The following is an 18,510-nucleotide window of genomic DNA, read 5'->3' as shown; positions in this document are numbered from 1 at the left end:
GCCTATTTCTCCATCACTCTCCTCTCCGCTGTCAGGTAGGCAGCGGGCCCCCGTGAAGTAAACACAGTAGGAAAACACACTTTCATCAATAAGCTCACATACATTTCTTTAATCTCTCTATAGAGCCCACATACACACTAAACAGAGACCCCTCTTTTCCCCTTCGACATCCCACTCCACCCGACCCAACCCTGCATTCCTCTGCACCCTCCCATCCTCCTCCTCCTCCTCCTCACACACACCTCCATCCACACATATGACCTGAACAAGCCGCAATTGAGGAGTTAGTCTGGGAGGGGAAGAGGAGTATGGGGGCTCAGGCTGTACAGTAACAAGCCAGACAGATTTCCTACTGAACTGAACATGCTGCAAAATCAACAGAGAATGAGGCTGTGTGTGTGTGTGTGTGTGTTATGGTAGTGATGGGTTGGAGATGAAAGAGCAGAGATGTTATTCCTGGACAGCGTGTCATCTCTGGGAATAGGTTATTTGGCTTATAGGGAAGACATAACACACACACACATATTCACACAAACATATACAGTAGACACACACACATATATTCATGGGTTATGTAACAAGGTCTGCTTGGCAGGCAGGACAAACACAAACATAAGCAGGTAGCTGGATGTACCTTAACGGCATCCATCAGCATTTGTGAACTATTTCAGAGCTACGTGTAATTTATCATGTGTGTTTAAACATGAGTAGAGTTACACAGAAAACACACGTGGACTGTTGAGACACGGATGGTAAAAAAAAAGGCCCGAAATGTGTCTTAAGTGATAAAAAATGATGATGTCTGACCAATTAAAATATTGACCTTTACAATTCACTGTATTCATCCAAAGTATTGCTGCAAATAACTGTTATTCACTTAATCTCTTGTCAGAAACTAGTTAGACATATTTATTTTTGCCAGTGTCCCAGCTGATATCTTCAAACTGCTTGCTTTGGCCAGTTATTTGCTTGATTAGTCTAGAAAATTTAGTTAAAATGCTAGTCAGAATTTCCCAGAGCCCAAACATGACGTCCAAAAATTACTAATTTTGTCCAATCAATAATAAATTTTCAAAGGTATCCAATTTACTATCCTAGAAGAGCTGGAACCAGTGGATCTTTTGCCATTTTTACATTACATCACATTACACTTTACATGATTTTGATGGATAATATAGAACGAAAACAATTGATTGTTAAGTCTGTCGACAGAAAGGTTTAGATAATTAATGATTTAAGTCATCTCTAAATCAAAAATGCCCAAATTCACTGGTTCCAGCTTCGAAAATGTGATGATATGCTGCTTTTCTTAGTCTTCTAGGATAGTACATTGGATACTTTTGCAAATTAGTTGTTGACTGGAGAAAATTAGTAATTTTAGGACATCGTCTTTGGGCTCTTGGAAATTCTGACTGGCATCTTCACTACATTTTATACACTTACCAAGAAAATAACTGGCATATTATTTTATAACAAAAATAATGCTTTATCACAGTCCCATATTAACAATCAAATTTGTTGATTTGACTCTCATAACCAGCACTCACTCCAAGGGCATGTTCATGTAATGATGCTCACAAATCACCTTACCAAATTTAACAAAACCCAAAAGCTCTGTTATTTCCTTTTCTCTTTTTCTTTCCAGTAGCAAAATAGAAATCTAATATAAAGACAAAGCATATTTGCTTTTTTACTGAAAAAGAAAATGTTCCTGTAAGTCCTTCTTCACTGCCAACAGCCCGACCGGATCAGAGAGTTCAACCTACAGAATATTCAACACAATAGTACTGCCAGACCCATAGTGTAAATGAAAACATCTCAGCCACACTGCATATCATTAGGCATTTTTATACAAGACCACATTCAAATAACAGTGTTGTCAGTGGCTGTATTTACGATAAACAGTGAGGTGAGATATATTTTATCTTCCACTGTTTATCTTTGTTTTTATACAACATTTGAATAAGCAAATCTATTTTTTTTTATTGTTGTTTTCTCAAACCACCTTCCCTCATGTTCTCTCCTCTTCCAACTCCAACACAGGTCTATCTGTTGTATCTTTTCAAAACAAACTAAATATCAACACCCTGGTGTACTTTGAACCAGAGAGCCACAGGACTGGAGGATCTCCAAACCAGGTTTCAGCTTTGTTCCACTACTAACATTATTATTTTCAATCAGTTGTATCAATAAACCCTATCCAGTAATATCAATAAACTACTAACTAAACTTGACTTTATCCAAGCAGTGCATGGTTTTCAGTCAGTCAGTGTGTGTGTGTATGTGTGTGCGTGTGTGTGCGTTCGTACAGACACTGCGTTTGGAAAGACTGCGAGGATCTCGTGTTTGACCACATCCATAAATATTGAAACAAGTTCTCTTTCTTCCAATCTCAGAATACTGAGTAAATATTGACATGGTGGGATCGGGGTGGACTGAGCATCCCATACCTGTGCTCACACACACACACACACACACACACACACACACATACACACACTCTCATGCCCTCCAGCTGTGCTCTGAGCACTCTCTGTTCACACCAGGGAAGTCATGGAAAAATTAATTACAAACTTAAACCTACATGAAGCCCTCCTCAGTCACACATGCAGGCTCACTGGCACATAAATATGAGGAAATGTGAAACCATCCACACTGACACATTAATTATACAGAGACGGAGATACACAGACTGACAGGCTTCACCTATACGCTAAATAAAAAAAGTTAAAGAGTTAAAAACCTGACTGCACAAAGTTTGAATAGAGCTCTCACACTTTGGGTTTCACTCCTGATATTAAGGTGTTGTGTGTGCTTCTTTATGTAAGAGAGAGTTTGAGAAATTTATGCACTGCAAATGAAGTTTGTGTGTGTGTGTATGTGTGTTTATGCAGCGCTCCTCCTGCCAACAGTAACAGCTCAGTAGCCAGTTAGCAGGAAGAGAGAGGTTCATTAAAAACCCAAATACAGCAGTTACATAACCAACAGTTCTGTTCGTCCCACAACCCCCTGCGCTACAAACACACTCCTCCTTCATCCCCGTCTTCTTCTCCCTCCCACGCCTACTGGCAGAGCCCACCCATCATCCTCTTCTCCTCCCATAGCAACAGCTCATTTCAGCTCACCTCCCTTGTTCCCAGACCATCACACTGCCTCACTCCTCCACCTCCCCCTCCCGCCCCCCCCTCCCTTTCTTTATCTTCTCCCCTGGTCCCTGCCACCTCCTCCTCGCTCTCATCAAACACTTCCTTCTCTTACTCCCACGTCATCCGAGCTTCACTTCAAACTTTACATACATACAGCAGGACTACGAACCAGGAATATTAACTAGAGTTAAAACGAGAAACTTTTTTGTTTTACTTTCACTACTGAGAGTTAAAGAAAGAGACACGCTGGTCCCAAATCACTTTTCTAGTCTCAGGAAAATGCCTTCAGCTCTTTGATAGGCAGAGTTTCATATAGGGATTTGGTTTCCACAAGCTCCTGCAACTGACTGGCATACTAAGAACAAACAGAGCGGAAAGTGCAGTAAGTGTGAGAACACAGCAGATGGCAACACAGATTAAGGATTTGGGGTGTATCAGTGATTGTCTGGGATACCTCTACCAGAAACATCAGTCTGTCCTTATTCTCCTCCAGCGGATTAGTGCCTGTCACATATCCTCCATGATGGAGGGATGTCAGACATATCACAGTGTTAAATAGATCCCAGCGTGCGGTCGACTCACACAAAGGAACAGCGCCTTCTAGTGGCCTAAAGACAGACCTGAAATAAGCCAGACAAGAAGCATTTCTCATTTAAATCATAATATTTGCTACCAAACTGCGAGGAAACATGAGAGTTGGCAATAGGGCTGAATTATAATTATATAATCACAGCTGTTCAGCATTCAGCAGTACATGAAACTCTGTGTGAAGCCACTACCTCAGCGTTCCTAATCTGATCTGTATTGTTTTAATTACGTAAAAAAAAACACAATGCAGGCCAAGTGAAGTTTCTGTTTAGTTTCATTTTGCCTGCTTACTCTGTGTCTATCAAGGCTTATTTGTGTGTTGGGAGGTGATCATACCTAAACCAAAACATACATGATTTGTGAACATGTATGCACATACTGATGGAGACGTCTCAGTTTTGTCTCAATGAAAATGGTCCGCGGAGTGAAAATGCTCAGGAAACCCCTGATTGAGGAAGTTAAATGCAGAAATAAAGATTAACAGAACAATGAGCATTTATTGCAGCCTTGTTAATGCAGCACAACCAAGCCTGCTGACATTAATATTTCTACTGAGAACTGGCAGACATGCTAATAGTTATACAAATAGAAAATATAGAAATATTCACACTTACACACAATATAGTTCAAACAAACATGCAGTCAAAAATGTATGGGGGAGAAGTCGCAGTGGAAGTGGCTGTGAATCTCTCTAGGGCTGTCGTACTCAATCTTGACACAAGGGGGCACTGGAGGGCTTTCTGGAGAGGCAAGGCTGACCTGAGATGGCAGCAGAGGCACCACCTTCGTTGGAGCGCTGTCCACTCTGAGGCGAGAAGGCCGCAGGGTGGACACAGGTGGGAGGACGGTGGTGGTGCTGCTGGTGGTGTGTGTCAGGGTGTGTGAGGAGCGCTGGGGGTTTGCGTGTGTGGGCCCGTGGTCTCCCCGGGGGAAGAATGAAGGAGGGGGAGGTAAGGTGGTGGAGGAGGGTGGCTGGTGGTCTCGAGCTGCCCCCATGTTAGGGGGGTAATTTGAGGGGCACTGAGCACGCTGATGCATGGTTGGCTGACTGTACGTGTTACCCCACGGGTACGACTGGTACGCTGTAATGCCACCTGGACGGAAACACACAGATTCAAACAGAGATGTGACAACTGAGATAAAGATAACGTTCTTCTTATCGTTCATCCATGAATGCCTACCTGACATACAAGCCTGTTCGTTCTCTTTTCTGTGGTCCACCCCCCTCTCTCCCCTTTTCTTTCTCATCCCTTATCTGTCATTGGTCCCCTACTCATCCATGAGCCCAGGCTATACTAGATCCTCTCCAAAGCATTTCCCACCTCACAGCTGTCATCCTGCTCCACCATTGTCCCCTCTCATATGTTTTCATATTTAAACACTTATTATTCTTTATTATTGGGGTGTCCTGGGTTGTTGCAGTGATCCTGATCCTGATGCAGGCAAGGGACCTTTGTTGAAGGTCATCCCCCTCTCTCATCATGTTTCCTGTCCAGCTCTACTATAACTAGCATTAAATAAATAAGTAAACACTTAAATTAACATTTCAGTTGATGTTGTGGTCCTTGCTCATGAACTGACAACTGAGTAGACACGTGAGGTCTAATTTTGGGCGTCCAGAAGTAAAAGTCCTGTTAATTGCTAACTACTAACATGCAGAGTGAAGTCAACTACAACTACTAAGGGGTGTTTCTATAAAAAAAAACAACTTTCAAATCACTGTAAAAAATGATGTTGCCCATGCAGATAATGGCAAGTCACAACTTAAAATTACGAAAAGTAAAAACCAGATTATATATATATATATGCACATTAATTCACTTTCAAATTCAGGGTAAATTCTGGATGAATTTGGCAATGGTGGTGCAGCATTTTGTTCCCAACTGCAGCTATGAAGCTTCTGAATGTGCGACATTTCAGATTTGCACTTTTCACTGGCTTCTTTAGAAATTTCTTAGAGCATTAAGATCTATTCAGTATACACCAAACTGGCAGAAAAAACATGATTTTATAGAAACTAAGCTGACATATTTAAAACTGAGGGCCAAATCATAAACCTATTATTATTGTTAAATTATCCAGTAGACTTCTGTGTTTCTATGTTGAAGGACATTGAGGTTACCATTTAAAAGACATTCAAATTCAAATCTACACTGATTTAAAAAACACACACAGCTCCATCACTCTCCCTCTCATCCCAGTGACTCACCATGGTGACCAGTGGACTGCAGCAGGATCTGTCCTGTGCTCTGGGACTGGAAGTAGGCGTGGCCTCCAGTGGAGTAGGTCACCACGCCGGTGGAGTTTCCTCCGGGGCCAAAGGTCAGGTAGGAGGTGGGGTTGGAATCTGGAGGGTTGGGAGTGAGGTAGGGAGACGGGGTGAGATAGGCCATGCGGGGCAGAGATGCCTGAGGTTGGTGCTGCGGCTGGCTGGGGTAGGAGGTCTGGAGCTGGTAGGAGAGAGTGTTGTTCTGCTGGCTGGACGTCAGATAGTCGAGCTTCTCTCCAAAATCAAATAGAGAACTGAGGACAATACAGGGATTTAGTCACAAACGCATACATATACAGAGATACCTCAATGGTCATAATCTCTTAATCTGCTCAAATACTTCCACATACAGCATCTCTGATCCTGTGCATCTGTCTTTTTATTCATCTGTTCCCAAACTGACGAGTGGAGAGTCACTAAGACTGGGGGCACAGTGAGGGCTGAATATTTACTTTGGTGGAGAAGTTTGTGTAAATATCTAGAACTATCTTTATCCCTGAAAGATGTACGGCGACAGAAAAACCACAGACATACACGCTGATTGATTATTTTCTACATCACTCGCATCAACTTGCTGTCATAGCAGCCCCCTCTTAAAGGGTCGGTTCACCCAAATTACAAAAAAACATTTTTTCACACTACTGGTTTTTACCCATGCAGGTAGTTTCTGGTTTATTTTCCGAGGTATCTGTCTTTATGATTTTTGGGGCCTCCAGTCCCCCCACCCCCCCACAATACAATGGAGGAATTTAAAATTACATTTAATTAAAAAAGTCCCAATTACTCCAACATATTGTCAACCAATTCAAAAGGGACTCTTATTTTGGTAGAAAGTAGTTCCACTGAGAATATGTTTTTTGTAATTTGAGCAAACTGGCCCTTTTAGGTTTCTAACAGCTTCATTTTTTAGTTTTGTTGTCAACTAATTATAATTTTGTACAAAGCAATAACTAACTGAGATGCCTCCCTGCATGATTTCTTCAATTGTTTCACAGATCCAGCTGTAAGCGACTTCTCACCACCACAGGCGCAGTTTGTGCCATTATAATATCAGTATTTCACAGGTTCCCTTCTCAACTCTGCAGTCCCCTACTGTCGTCTTATCATCTCTTGTTCATCTATTCAAATCATCTTCTAGTATTCATGTCACAGTCGGCTGTGAGCTCTGCTGACCTAGTGTCAGTCTGAAGAGACTGCGTGTCCCGGTGGGCCAAGGAGGAGCCGCCCTCAAGAGCATCCAGGAAGAGAGGTGGAGTGTGGACCGGGGTATTGGGGAGAGGTGGAGTGGGGTTGGCATTGTTGTAGGTCGTTGTGAAGAGGGGGAGGCTGGCTCTCCGCAGTGGGGGAGGACTGTGCATGGGGCGGGGGTGGTACTCTGCCAACCCCCCCTGAGATGAAAGCGGGTGCTGGCCCCCCTCTCTCACTCTGGATTGACCTTGGAGATAAAATACAGATTAAACGCTGAGATTAAAGAGATACTGCCGTTTGGTTTCTAGGGAATTTTACTATCTTGACATCCGTGCATCTCTTATCTTTTTTATGATGAGGGCTACTGGTTTTATCTCATGTGTGTTCTTATTGCCTGTGTTGTTACTCTGTGCTGTTTATTTGTTCATCTATTGTGGGACTGCAGTGCAGAGTCCAAAACAAACATTCACTGAGCAATGAGCCTGAACCAAAATCAACTCAATTCACGGATTTCTACGGAATCAGGATAGTAGAGCTGATGGTTGGTCTGAAATCAAACTTAGCAACTATTTTGCTTTAACTGTGCATGAGCAGAGATAATATTTAGGGGACTTTGGAGCCCTCGGTAGGGCCTCTCAGGAAGCAATTCCCCTTTGTAGGTGTTCAGACCAAAAGAAGCCCCACTTTTAGTGGTTTGTAATACTATGAAACAGAATTTTACTCTTGCTATGATCGACAGGACAAATACAGCTTTCATGGCACAAAATCTATCAGGAATGTGTGATTATACATATTTGGTCAATACAGCGACTTGCCTGATGATGCCACATTGTTCTTGGGCAAACATTGAGTTTTAAATTTTTGCCAGACGACCCTGTTTTTTTCTCTGTTGTTGAAGCCCTCTGCGCTGGCATCGTGCTGTGCAGTGGACCTGTTTGAATGAATCTGAGGGGTGCGTTTAGTCTCACAGTGCTGTTGTTTTTCCCTAAACAGCCGGCTACATCCATGCTAATACGTTTTCTTTTTAAAATGCATAACTTTTGCTATGTTTACGCCTAGCATCCACACTACTGTAGTGTTTTTGAATCCCGTTTCAACCCCGTTTTACACTGAAAACTCTGGGATTGCGTTTTAATCTGGACAGGTGGAAATGAAGACTTTTGAAAACAATGATGCAAACAATGAAAACATGATTGGGTTTTATCAGTCACAACATATCCTTCCCTGATTCGTCACAGCCCTATCATGTGACCCTTTTCCGGAAGAAAACAACCAACATCAGCCTTGACTTCCAGTGGTTAATTCAACATGAATAACAAATTACAGGCGTTGCTGACCTTGTTGTTTATGCTAGCTAAATTCTGCAATCTATAATCTACTACTGCCTACATGCGTAGGAGGCAGGCTATTATTCGAGCTATCTGTGACAATTCCCATGTCCAGCAGTCATGTGATACACGTTTTCAGGTGTGTTAGTATGGACGGATATTATTTTTGAAATGATGCTAAAACGTTCATGTGGACAGAGATAGTTTTCGTTTTAAAACACTGTTTTAAAATTAAAACGTGTTAGCGTGAACTTAGTCTTTGGCTGTGTACAAACAACAACAAAACAATGAGACAGTTCACCACAGCATTCACAGCCATTAGATGGCAATAGTACTATAGTATAGTACTATAAAAATGTTAAATTGTTAACGCTAGGCTTCTGAGCAAAAATTATTAAACTCTCGGCTGTGGAGAAGGTGTCATTTCCCTGCCACTTGATCACATAGACATTAAACTAATTTAGTTTTATTTCAACATTTAGAAAATCCTCTAGTTTCACACAAGAAAATAATAAACGTATCATGACTCTGGTGTATGGCAGAGAAGTAGCATAATTCCTCAGAAACCAAACCCTCTTTAAATAATAATTACGGAGCACAATGGCCTAACCTGCATTACAAGCAGTATGTTGGGAAATTGTGTGCATCAATGTGGATTTCAAAACCTGGGCTGTTGAGGCTTGCCAGGAGGCTGCCGTAGGAGGGCGGCGTGTGAGCGGACAGGGAGGGGAAAGAAGGTGCAGCAGGGGCGAGCTGGGGCAGCTTAGTGGCAAAGTGAGCAGAAAAAGAGGGAGCTCCTTTACTGAAAAGCAAGAACACAACTTTGGTTTAGATTTTATACAACAACCACTAAGGGCGGGTGATACATTGACCTCGAGTAATACACACCATATCAGGACATGAACAACAAACACATAGACTGAGTTTGCTGACCTGTTGGATGCCAGGTTGGGCAGTGTGGGGTTGATTTGATGTTGTGGGGGGCTGACACTGCCTCCAGCCCTACTCTGCCTGTGTTCAACCTTGACTGTGGTGGAGCGCTCCACTTTCCTCCACTTTGCCCTGCGGTTCTGAAACCAGACCTGGGATACAGAAACATATCGAGGTAGACAGTAAAACAGAGATCAGGAGAGATGATGAAGGATTGTGATGGGGGAGTTGAGAAAAGCAAAAGGTAAGATTTTATTCACGCACAGTTTGCTAATAGTTTTTTTTTCTTCAAGGAAGTAGATCATCAAGTAATGCATCATAAGAGGATTTTGTCATAGGGTTAATGAGGAAGATAGCTGTCTAACCATAATCCTCTGAGGCGTAACACCAACTGACGCAGCGATGACTTTCCTCTTCTCTGCGTCAGGATAATGGTCCTCCTGGAACAGGGCCTCTAAGTGCTCTAACTGATCTGCACGCATACGCACATACACACACAAACACACAATGCAGGTCAAATATTTGCATAATACTCAAATCTGTGCACACCTGGACAAACAGACATGTCCCTCACCAGTACTGTAAAGTGTTCGTGCTTTCTTCTTCCGAGCAGGTGGCAGCAGGCAGCTGTCCACAGTCTCTAACCCGGATAGCAGAGGGAAGCTCAGGGCCTGGCCTCGGCCTCTGGTGCTGTAGCGGATGGAGCGCCGGGTGGAGTAGACCTGGGTTATCTCCATCTGCCGTGAACCAGTCAAACATTACGTCAGCGCTCATCTCAGTCAAATTCAATATGCTAAATAATTTTAAATGTATTGTATTTCCCTGTTAAAAGGCCAAACATTGGTGTCAATCAAGTTTGTTTCAGGTGAACATAATTTTAGAGGATGTGAAAAAGTGAGGTAAAGACCAAAAGCTAAAAGGGACGTATGTTTTCCAAAACATCTCTGAGGCTTACAGAGAAGGGCACAGTTAAAGGATACATTCACTTTTTTTTTTAGTTTGCAAATGAACACTGACACAGGTTTTATTTGCTATAATATTTAGTACTGTGGCCTTAAAGAGATTCCTTCTTAAAGCAATTTCAGTGCAAATGATGAGGACAAAAATCCAGTTCAAACTTTATCTGAAATTAAAATGAGGCCTCAGCAGTCAGACAAATCAAGTTGATACCTTCCAAAATGACAGTCTTTTAAGTATGAAAATCCCTCTTTGTGTTACTATTCCTCCACTGCAGCTCAGCAGAGAAACAAAAGGAGTTAATTTTCTACTAAAAAGACTTAATCTCTGAATGATATCCATTTACTCAGACTGCTAAAACTTCATATTAGCTGTAAATAAACTTGGCAAGACAAGAGTTTGTCCCCCATCACAGGGAAGCATATCGGCCAGTAGGCCTATGAATAGGAGAAATTATTACAGCAAGCAAAAACTGTTTAATTGTACTTATGGACACCTGGCTATTGTTTTATGACAGACAAAAAAACTACACTTCAAATGTTTCAGCTCAAAGAGAGCAAAGCAACAATTTCTCTTTTTTGTCATCAAAGCAGATTCAGAATTTCAAGGAAAAGAAATTAATTTCCAGTCTAATGTATGTATTCTCATATGTGACGCTGATGTGTTGATCTAAACTAATCATTGTTTTCTTTAAATAATGATGAATTATTGTGATAACTACTTTCTCAGTTAATTAGCTAATTGTTTGTTCAATAGAATGTAGAAGCTATTAAAAAATACCACAACTGCAATGGAAAACACAGTCCCAAATCAAAGTAATCAATTTACCATAATACCATAATGAAAAGCAGCAAATCTTACCATTTGAGAAGCCAAAACCATCAAATGTTTGTCAATTTTGTTTGAAAAATTACCAACAATTAATCAATAGCAATCAACAATTACTGTTCACCACCCCAAAACCAAAATAATGCAGTCACAGACCTACCTGAAGCAAAAGCTTTTTAGTGCGATTTTAAGGTTTAGATTTCCCTTCGTGGTTTCAAAGTCTTACTTTTATCTTGTGAAAACAATTATTGGAGGTACTGAGGCCTGAAATCATGGAAGCTGAAATCTCCTGCTGTTGCACAACCCATGATTTTATCAGTAGTTCAACAATTTGTGGTAAACAGTCTTACTGCAAAAAAAATACAGATAACTGATAAATATCATGGTCTAGGCACAGTATGTCATTATGGAAATCAATGATTAAAATAATCACTTTTCCCCATTTCCCATTACATAGCCTAACAGTTAAATTAAACGAGTTGCCAGTTTGATGTTATCAAATTCATATTCATGCCTCCATTCTTCGTACGTGGATAACAGTCATCCAGATTGGACTGTTGATGATTTGACACGAGTCTGGATTCTTTGGTTCTTTTAAACTGTCTTAAAATTAATCTGGAACTGTTGTCATAGCAACAAGTCCTTGAACCCAAACCTGCTGAGGTGCAGCTTATTGACGGTTAGCTGCATCATGACCAAGACCTTTTAGGGTGAAGCCCAAACATGAATTCATTTTCAGACACAAATGTCTCACTTTCTCACATGTTGATATAAGATTTTAGATGAGAACATGCAGGTTATTTATAAATCATCACGGTTTATTGGTGTGTGGTGTGTTATCAAAATTTAATTTCTATAATAAAGAGTTATCTATACTCATATGTGATACTTTAAGGATTTGAATGTGGTTAATATAATTTTTTGTGGAAAAACCATATCAGACACACATCATTGTTCCAACCACAGTATTTTTAAATATCTAAATACATGTCTGGAAGGGATCTTTAAGTTTTTGAAAGGTTTCATGTGTGATGAAAGTGTGGAAACAGTAGAAACATTATGGAGCACAACGTAGAACAAAATAACAGCAGGAACACACATAAAATCAGACATATGTCTACAATTACCCCAGTGCATGCTGGGAGGATTCCCAACACACCTACCTCATTTAACAGCAATCACATAAATGCCGATCATGGTTTCAACTCTACTCATTCTGCCTTATTAAAGATCCAGGATCAACAAATCAATCTTCAAACCGCCTTCAAAGAACTAAATTAGCTGGATGAGAATTGACAGGATTATTTTAGCCTGATAGCATCACGTTAGCCTGAATTAGTCATGCCACATTTGAAGAAAAGGGCCCAGAAAGCTATCTTCACAGTTGCATCATTAATATTGCAGAAAAGTGTAGGTGTGCATAATTTCATACCCATTAGACTGTAATTACTCATGACACATTAGTTATTATTAGAAACCTGGAGGTCTTCACTAGAACATGCAAAAGTGTCTGTTAGGCTGAGGAGACTAAACTTCATCCGCAGCCAAACATTATTCAAACCCATAGAACTTTATTTTAGGGCTGCAACTAACGATTATTTTCATTATTGATTAATCAGGTGATTATTTTCTTAATTAATAGGTTTTGTCCATAAAATGTGAGGAAATATGAAAAATACCCGTTTTAATTTCAAGTCAAAGGTGACGTCTGCATTGTCAGAACAGACTTGGCAGAAATGGAATATAATATTCATAAGTATGTTTTAATTGGTGTATAATCACCTGAAAATAGGAACTGTTGTGTTTTCATTACCTTAGAATGAGAGTTTATTTCTACATAGAGAGTGGGACCTCTTCCATGGAGGGAGGAGTATTCAGTTGGTTGCAATCTCTGACCTCACCACTAGATGCCACTAAACCCTTCACACTGCACCTTTAAAGTCTTGTTTTGTCTGACCAACAGTCCAAAATCAAAAGATATTGAGTTTACTATCATGTATGACAAAGAAAAGCATTAAATCATCACAACTGAGGAGCTGAAACCAGCAAATCTTTGGTACTTTTGCTTAAAGTTATAATCTCAAAGATTTTCATTTACATAAATGTCTGTTAAGTCATTATCACTGAACGAGGTAACACAATGGTGATGGTGCAACAGCTCTTCAGTTCGCTTGTGCTAGCGTGATGTCACACAGCGACACTGTTCAGATCTCTGGGAGTGAGGATGAGTGAGGTCAAAAACACAACTGCAACTACCACTTCACACCATTTGGTGCTGCAAAGAGAACGAACTGGAGATCTCCGAGATTGCCACTTTTAATTAAGAAATAATGACAAAAATGACTATCCGATTATCAAAATAGTTGCCAATTAATTTTCTGTCGATCCATTAACCAGCTAATCTAATTTAATTTGTCTTTGTTTTAACTTTGTCTATAACAGTTATTCATTTTTGTGTTGTTTTAATTTAACTTTTTAAATGTGCTCAATAAATAAATTTGACTTGACTAATTGTTGCAGCACAACTTACATCCTAAAAACACCCCACAGTTTCCAAAGATCTCAAATCTGTCAGGCAGAATTTAGTGAGAAATGTGTTTAAAATGAAGCAGCAGACAGGTGGAACATTTTCATTAGATCGGATGCTGCAGCCATAACAACATGGAGTCTTTGGTTGGAATATTTCCATTAATATGTGTGATCATGAAGCTCATATGAAGAGCTGCAAAAAGGTGACACAAAACATATATTACACCTCCAGACGGTGTGGAATAAGATGATTTCCAAACATGAAGCTACTTAAGAGGAAGAAAGGGGAAAAGTGTGGAGTCATAAATGAAGCTCATCAAGTGTGATTAAGTGAACAAGTGAATGGTAAACCGTGACAGAGTCTGTTCTCACCTCGAGAGGCTGTGGGCCCTGCTGGGGGACACTGTGAGGTAGAAGAGGGGGGCTGTGAGGCCTTTTTGTCCCGCGGGGCTGAGGAGGTGCAGGTTGGATTGGGCCCGGGGGCTGTGAAGAGTACAGCAGAGGGATGGGAACTGGGGGGCAATACAGCCCTGTCCCACCGCAGCCCAGGTAGATCGGGTCGGACAGGTCACAGCTGTTCATCAGTCCAACGTGAGGCTCCGACAGAGCTGAGCTCTCCTCTGAGCTCATCGCCGACACTTCCTGTGTCTGACTCTTCTTTTCCTCCTCAAACCTGTCGCTCACATCTTTTAAACCTCTCTTGTTTCTCACTCGCTCTGTTTGCTTCTTGCCTCGTCTTTTCCTACTCTTCTTCTGCTCATCTTTCTCTTCTGAACTATGTGTTTCTTTATCCTCTTGCTTATCGGCGATTGTTTCATTGTTGTTCTCAATCGTGTTGTTTCCCATCTGCACCTCCTCCGCCTCCGGCCTACTCTCAGGCTTCACCTGCTCCTCCTCTTCTCCCTCTGTCGCTATCAGTTCCCTTTCTGACACAACAACTTTCTTTTCTTCCTCCGCCTCCCCCTCCTTCTCTTCTCGCTCTGTCTCCTCTCCTGCCTCTTCATCTTCACCCTGACTAAACACTTCCTCCTCTCCATCCCTCCTCCTCATCTGTGTCCTCCCTTGGTCGTTTTTTGCTTCCAAATCCTCCAGTTCCTCACACAGTAGGCTTGGACAGTCTGCAACAAAGTGTATTGAGAAGTTTTAGTTTTGTCCAGGTCGCTGTAGGCCCTCACCACTTCCCCTAAAGGTAAAATGTGGTCAGTTATGTTATTACCACTACTTAGCAAAACAAGACCTGGCTTTTGTAACCTGTGTCAGAATTCTGCAGCAAGACTTTTAACAGGGACTAAAATAAAAACATTGCACATTATATCTGTCCTCAAAACACTGCACTGGCTTCCAGTATGTACTGGAATTGACTTTAAGGATCTTTTGCTTGTCTATAAAGTTCTGACCATATATATAGATATGTTTGAAAGTTATGACCCACTCTCACTCTCTCCCACCTCTCAGGTCATCTGCCTCTGGTATTCTTGCTGCACTGATGGTCAATTCAAAATACAATGAAGCTGCTTTTAGTTTTTATGTTTCTTGTTGCTGTAATAGGCTCACTGAGGACTTGAGATGTGCTCAGACTACTGTAGGGCTGCAACTAACATATATTTTCATTATCAATTAATCTCTCAATTATTTTTTTTAACTAATAAATTGGTCATTTGGTCTATAAAATATCGGAAAATGGTGAAAAGTGTCCATCATTGTTTCCCAAAGCCCAAGATGTCTCCTTTTGCCTCGCCCAACAGTCCATGACCCGAATATATTCAGTTTACTATCATAGAGGACTAAAGAAACCAGAGAATATTCACATTTAACAAGCTGGTACTGGAGAAGTTTAGCATTTTTTCTTTTAATAAAATTATGCAAACTGATTAATTGATTATCATAATAGCAAGGCAATACACTTTCTGTTGACTAACTGATTATTCGACTAAGCTGTAGCTCAGACTAATTTCTTTTGAAAGCTGCCTTTTCTTTATTCTGTTTCCTTTCAATGGTATGTATTACATTCTTTGTGATTGAATCATTTGGGTGTGTTCTCCCTTGAGTTTGTTGTGAATATCCATTACTATCATTTGTGCTATTTTCTATATTTTTCTAGCTATTTTTCCTTCTCAATCTGCCCAAAAAGCACATTTAGTTTTCCCCTGTGCATAAAAGATTGTATTTAAATAAAGCTACTGTTGCCTAAAATACAGCTCACACGTTTTGACGTAGAGTTTCTGGTAATCAGAAGCAGGAGAAATTAAAAATGTGTTTGTGTAAAGATTTTACTCAGTATCAAACGTGCTTGTGGTTCTTTTTTGTATCACGGCCCTTGACACACATTTCATAATGAGTCCCAGTTGATATGTTGATTTCTTTCAAAGAATAAGTGAACATGTAGCATTTTAGATTAGGCCCTTCATGCACAGGTGTACACTCACCGGCCACTTTAGGTACACCTGTTCAACTGCTCGTTAATGCAAATATCTAATCAGCCAATCACGTGGCAGCAACTCAATGCATTTAGGCATGTAGACATGGTCAAGACGATCAGCTGAAGTTCAAACCAAGCATCAGAATGGGGAAGAAAGGTGATTTAAGTGACTTTGAACGTGGCATAGTTGTTGGTGCCAGACGGGAGTATTGCAGAAACTGCTGATCTACTGGGATTTTCATGCACAACCATCTCTAGGGTTTACAGAGAAAGGTCAGAAAAAGAGAAAATATCCAGTGAGCAGCAGTTCTCTGAGCGAAAATGCCTTGTTGATGGCAGAGGTCAGAGGAGAATGGCCAGACTGGTTCGAGCTGATAGAAAAGCAACATTAACTCAAATAACTACTTGTTACAGTCGAGGTGCACGGAAGAGCATCTCTGAATGCACAACACATCGAACCTCGAAACAGATGGGCCACAGCAGCAGAAGACCACACTGGGCGCCACTCCTGTCAGCTAAGAACAGGAAACTGAGGCTGCAACTGGCACAGGCTCACCAAAGTTGGATAATAGAAGATTAGAAAAACGTTGCCTGGTCTGATGAGTCTCAATTTCTGCTGCAACATTCAGATGGTCGGGTCAGAATTTGGCATAAACAACATGAAAGCATGGATCCATCCTGCCTGGTGATGGTGGTGTCATGGTGTGGTGGATATTTTCTTGGCACACTTTGGGCCTCTTAATACCAACTGAGCACCAGAATTTTAATCCTGGCAGTGTGGAGATTTTGACGGACAAATTGGTTAAATGAAAAGTCATTTCAGCTCTACATTGAACCAGTATTTAGACCATGTTGGGTATAAATGTAAGTAAAACATATACAGAAAATATAATTAGACATTAGGGCTGGGTGATCAATTAGAATTTTAGTTCCAATTACGAAATTGGTTTCCAATGATATGAAAACAAGATAAATCGAGATAAAATGATTATTGTGCGTCATTCTGTTTCGCAATGATGATCTCGTTCTGATTTGTGTTATAAATCCAACACATCCCATTCTTTTACAGCAAACCAAATAAAAGCATACCAATGAAAAATGACATCATAATACATATCATGTATTAAATAATAAATAACCTCAAATAAATTAAATAATAAATTTGCCATAATCAAGCAGCCCTATTAGACATTTAACATAAACACTTTTGGGTCAACATTTCCTGAGTGGTGGTTATACTTTGAGGGGGACCACTACCTTAGTAAACAGTATCTGGAGTCTTGGTTACGGCCCGTTCATTACAGTTTTTATACAGGTTGATAATTCAAGATAATATTTATTTTTTATATCTTATTTCATAACTTTCACTTTCAATGACTAAATTAAGGCCTTTGGAGGCTTTTAGTATTGATTATTTCAGCTGGAAAGTGTCACTATTATAAAGAAATAACTTGATAATGTTAGAAGAGTTACAGTATTTCTGTCATATTTCATGAGTCATCTGGTGACCTGCAGGTTGAATTAAACCTGATAAGCGTCATCCTCAGGAGGAGCTGCTGCCTGCAGTGACTTAATTAGTGTCCCAGCTGTGCAGCGCCTCGTGCCACCTCACCTGGCCGTTAATTAACTGAGGCCGACTAGCTGCAGCTAAAACTAGCCAACCTGTCCCCATGTACAAACACCGGGTCGTGAATGTTAATAACCGAGTTTTACATTCTTTAAGGGTCTCTGAGGAGCCCCGCAGCACAGGGAGCCGCACCTCACAGGAAAGATTATGAGCTTTAAAATAAAAAAATTAAAAACTTTTAGAAGTCTTTCAAAGTTTACGAAATGACAGGAGTTCAGTATAGACCATCTATGGCCGGCAAATTACCATTCATTGTTGATTCGCCAAAACAAGCCAATAAAACAATTACATGTCATCATGTTCTTACCAAAATCTGCCTCTAAATCACAATCTTCATCCATTCCGACTCTCACCGGCGTCAAAACCAACAAATTTTGTACTAATAATCAATTAAGCCACACAGGGTCACGAGGCGAATTGCTCCTGAGGTTGATTGATTGATTAGCTCCCCTCTGCAGTGTGACGGAGAATTATCGCGTGAAGGGTAAAACTCAAACAGCCAATCAGTGAGCTGAACAGATTCAGATACATCAGGACTGACACGATTTATTGATTATCGTTTATACCCTCAATTTATATTATTTTGGGAAAATGTACTGTTTGGATTCTGACTCCTCTCTCTCTCAGTTAACCCTTAACTCACTTTACCTGATTGATTTGTGCTATTTTGACCCAATTTGTTACTCATGTACCAAACTTGT

The 18,510-nt window shown here is 40.6% G+C and overlaps 1 protein-coding gene and 1 long non-coding RNA gene across 2 annotated transcripts; one reads left to right on the top strand and one right to left on the bottom strand.

Moving 5' to 3' along the window:
• Positions 1 to 4,211: 4,211 nt before the first annotated feature.
• On the bottom strand, positions 4,212 to 18,280 carry LOC121913783 (apoptotic chromatin condensation inducer in the nucleus-like). Its single transcript, XM_042436587.1, has 9 exons — positions 18,117 to 18,280; positions 14,136 to 14,881; positions 10,024 to 10,186; positions 9,815 to 9,921; positions 9,453 to 9,601; positions 9,185 to 9,321; positions 7,177 to 7,438; positions 5,944 to 6,257; positions 4,212 to 4,828 (listed from the first exon to the last, which is right to left on the bottom strand). The coding sequence occupies exons 1-9, from the start codon at positions 18,148 to 18,150 to the stop codon at positions 4,377 to 4,379; spliced, it is 2,364 nt and encodes a 787-aa protein (XP_042292521.1). The 5' UTR covers positions 18,151 to 18,280; the 3' UTR covers positions 4,212 to 4,376.
• On the top strand, positions 16,289 to 16,771 carry LOC121913784. Its single transcript, XR_006100377.1, has 2 exons — positions 16,289 to 16,455; positions 16,597 to 16,771. It is a non-coding gene; the product is annotated as an uncharacterized LOC121913784 (long non-coding RNA).
• Positions 18,281 to 18,510: the final 230 nt, after the last annotated feature.

This window comes from Thunnus maccoyii, chromosome 15, assembly GCF_910596095.1.
Source record: "Thunnus maccoyii chromosome 15, fThuMac1.1, whole genome shotgun sequence".
Taxonomy (NCBI): Eukaryota; Metazoa; Chordata; class Actinopteri; order Scombriformes; family Scombridae; genus Thunnus; species Thunnus maccoyii.
Note: the sequence above shows the minus strand (reverse complement) of the source record. Positions and strands in the feature narration are given on the sequence as shown.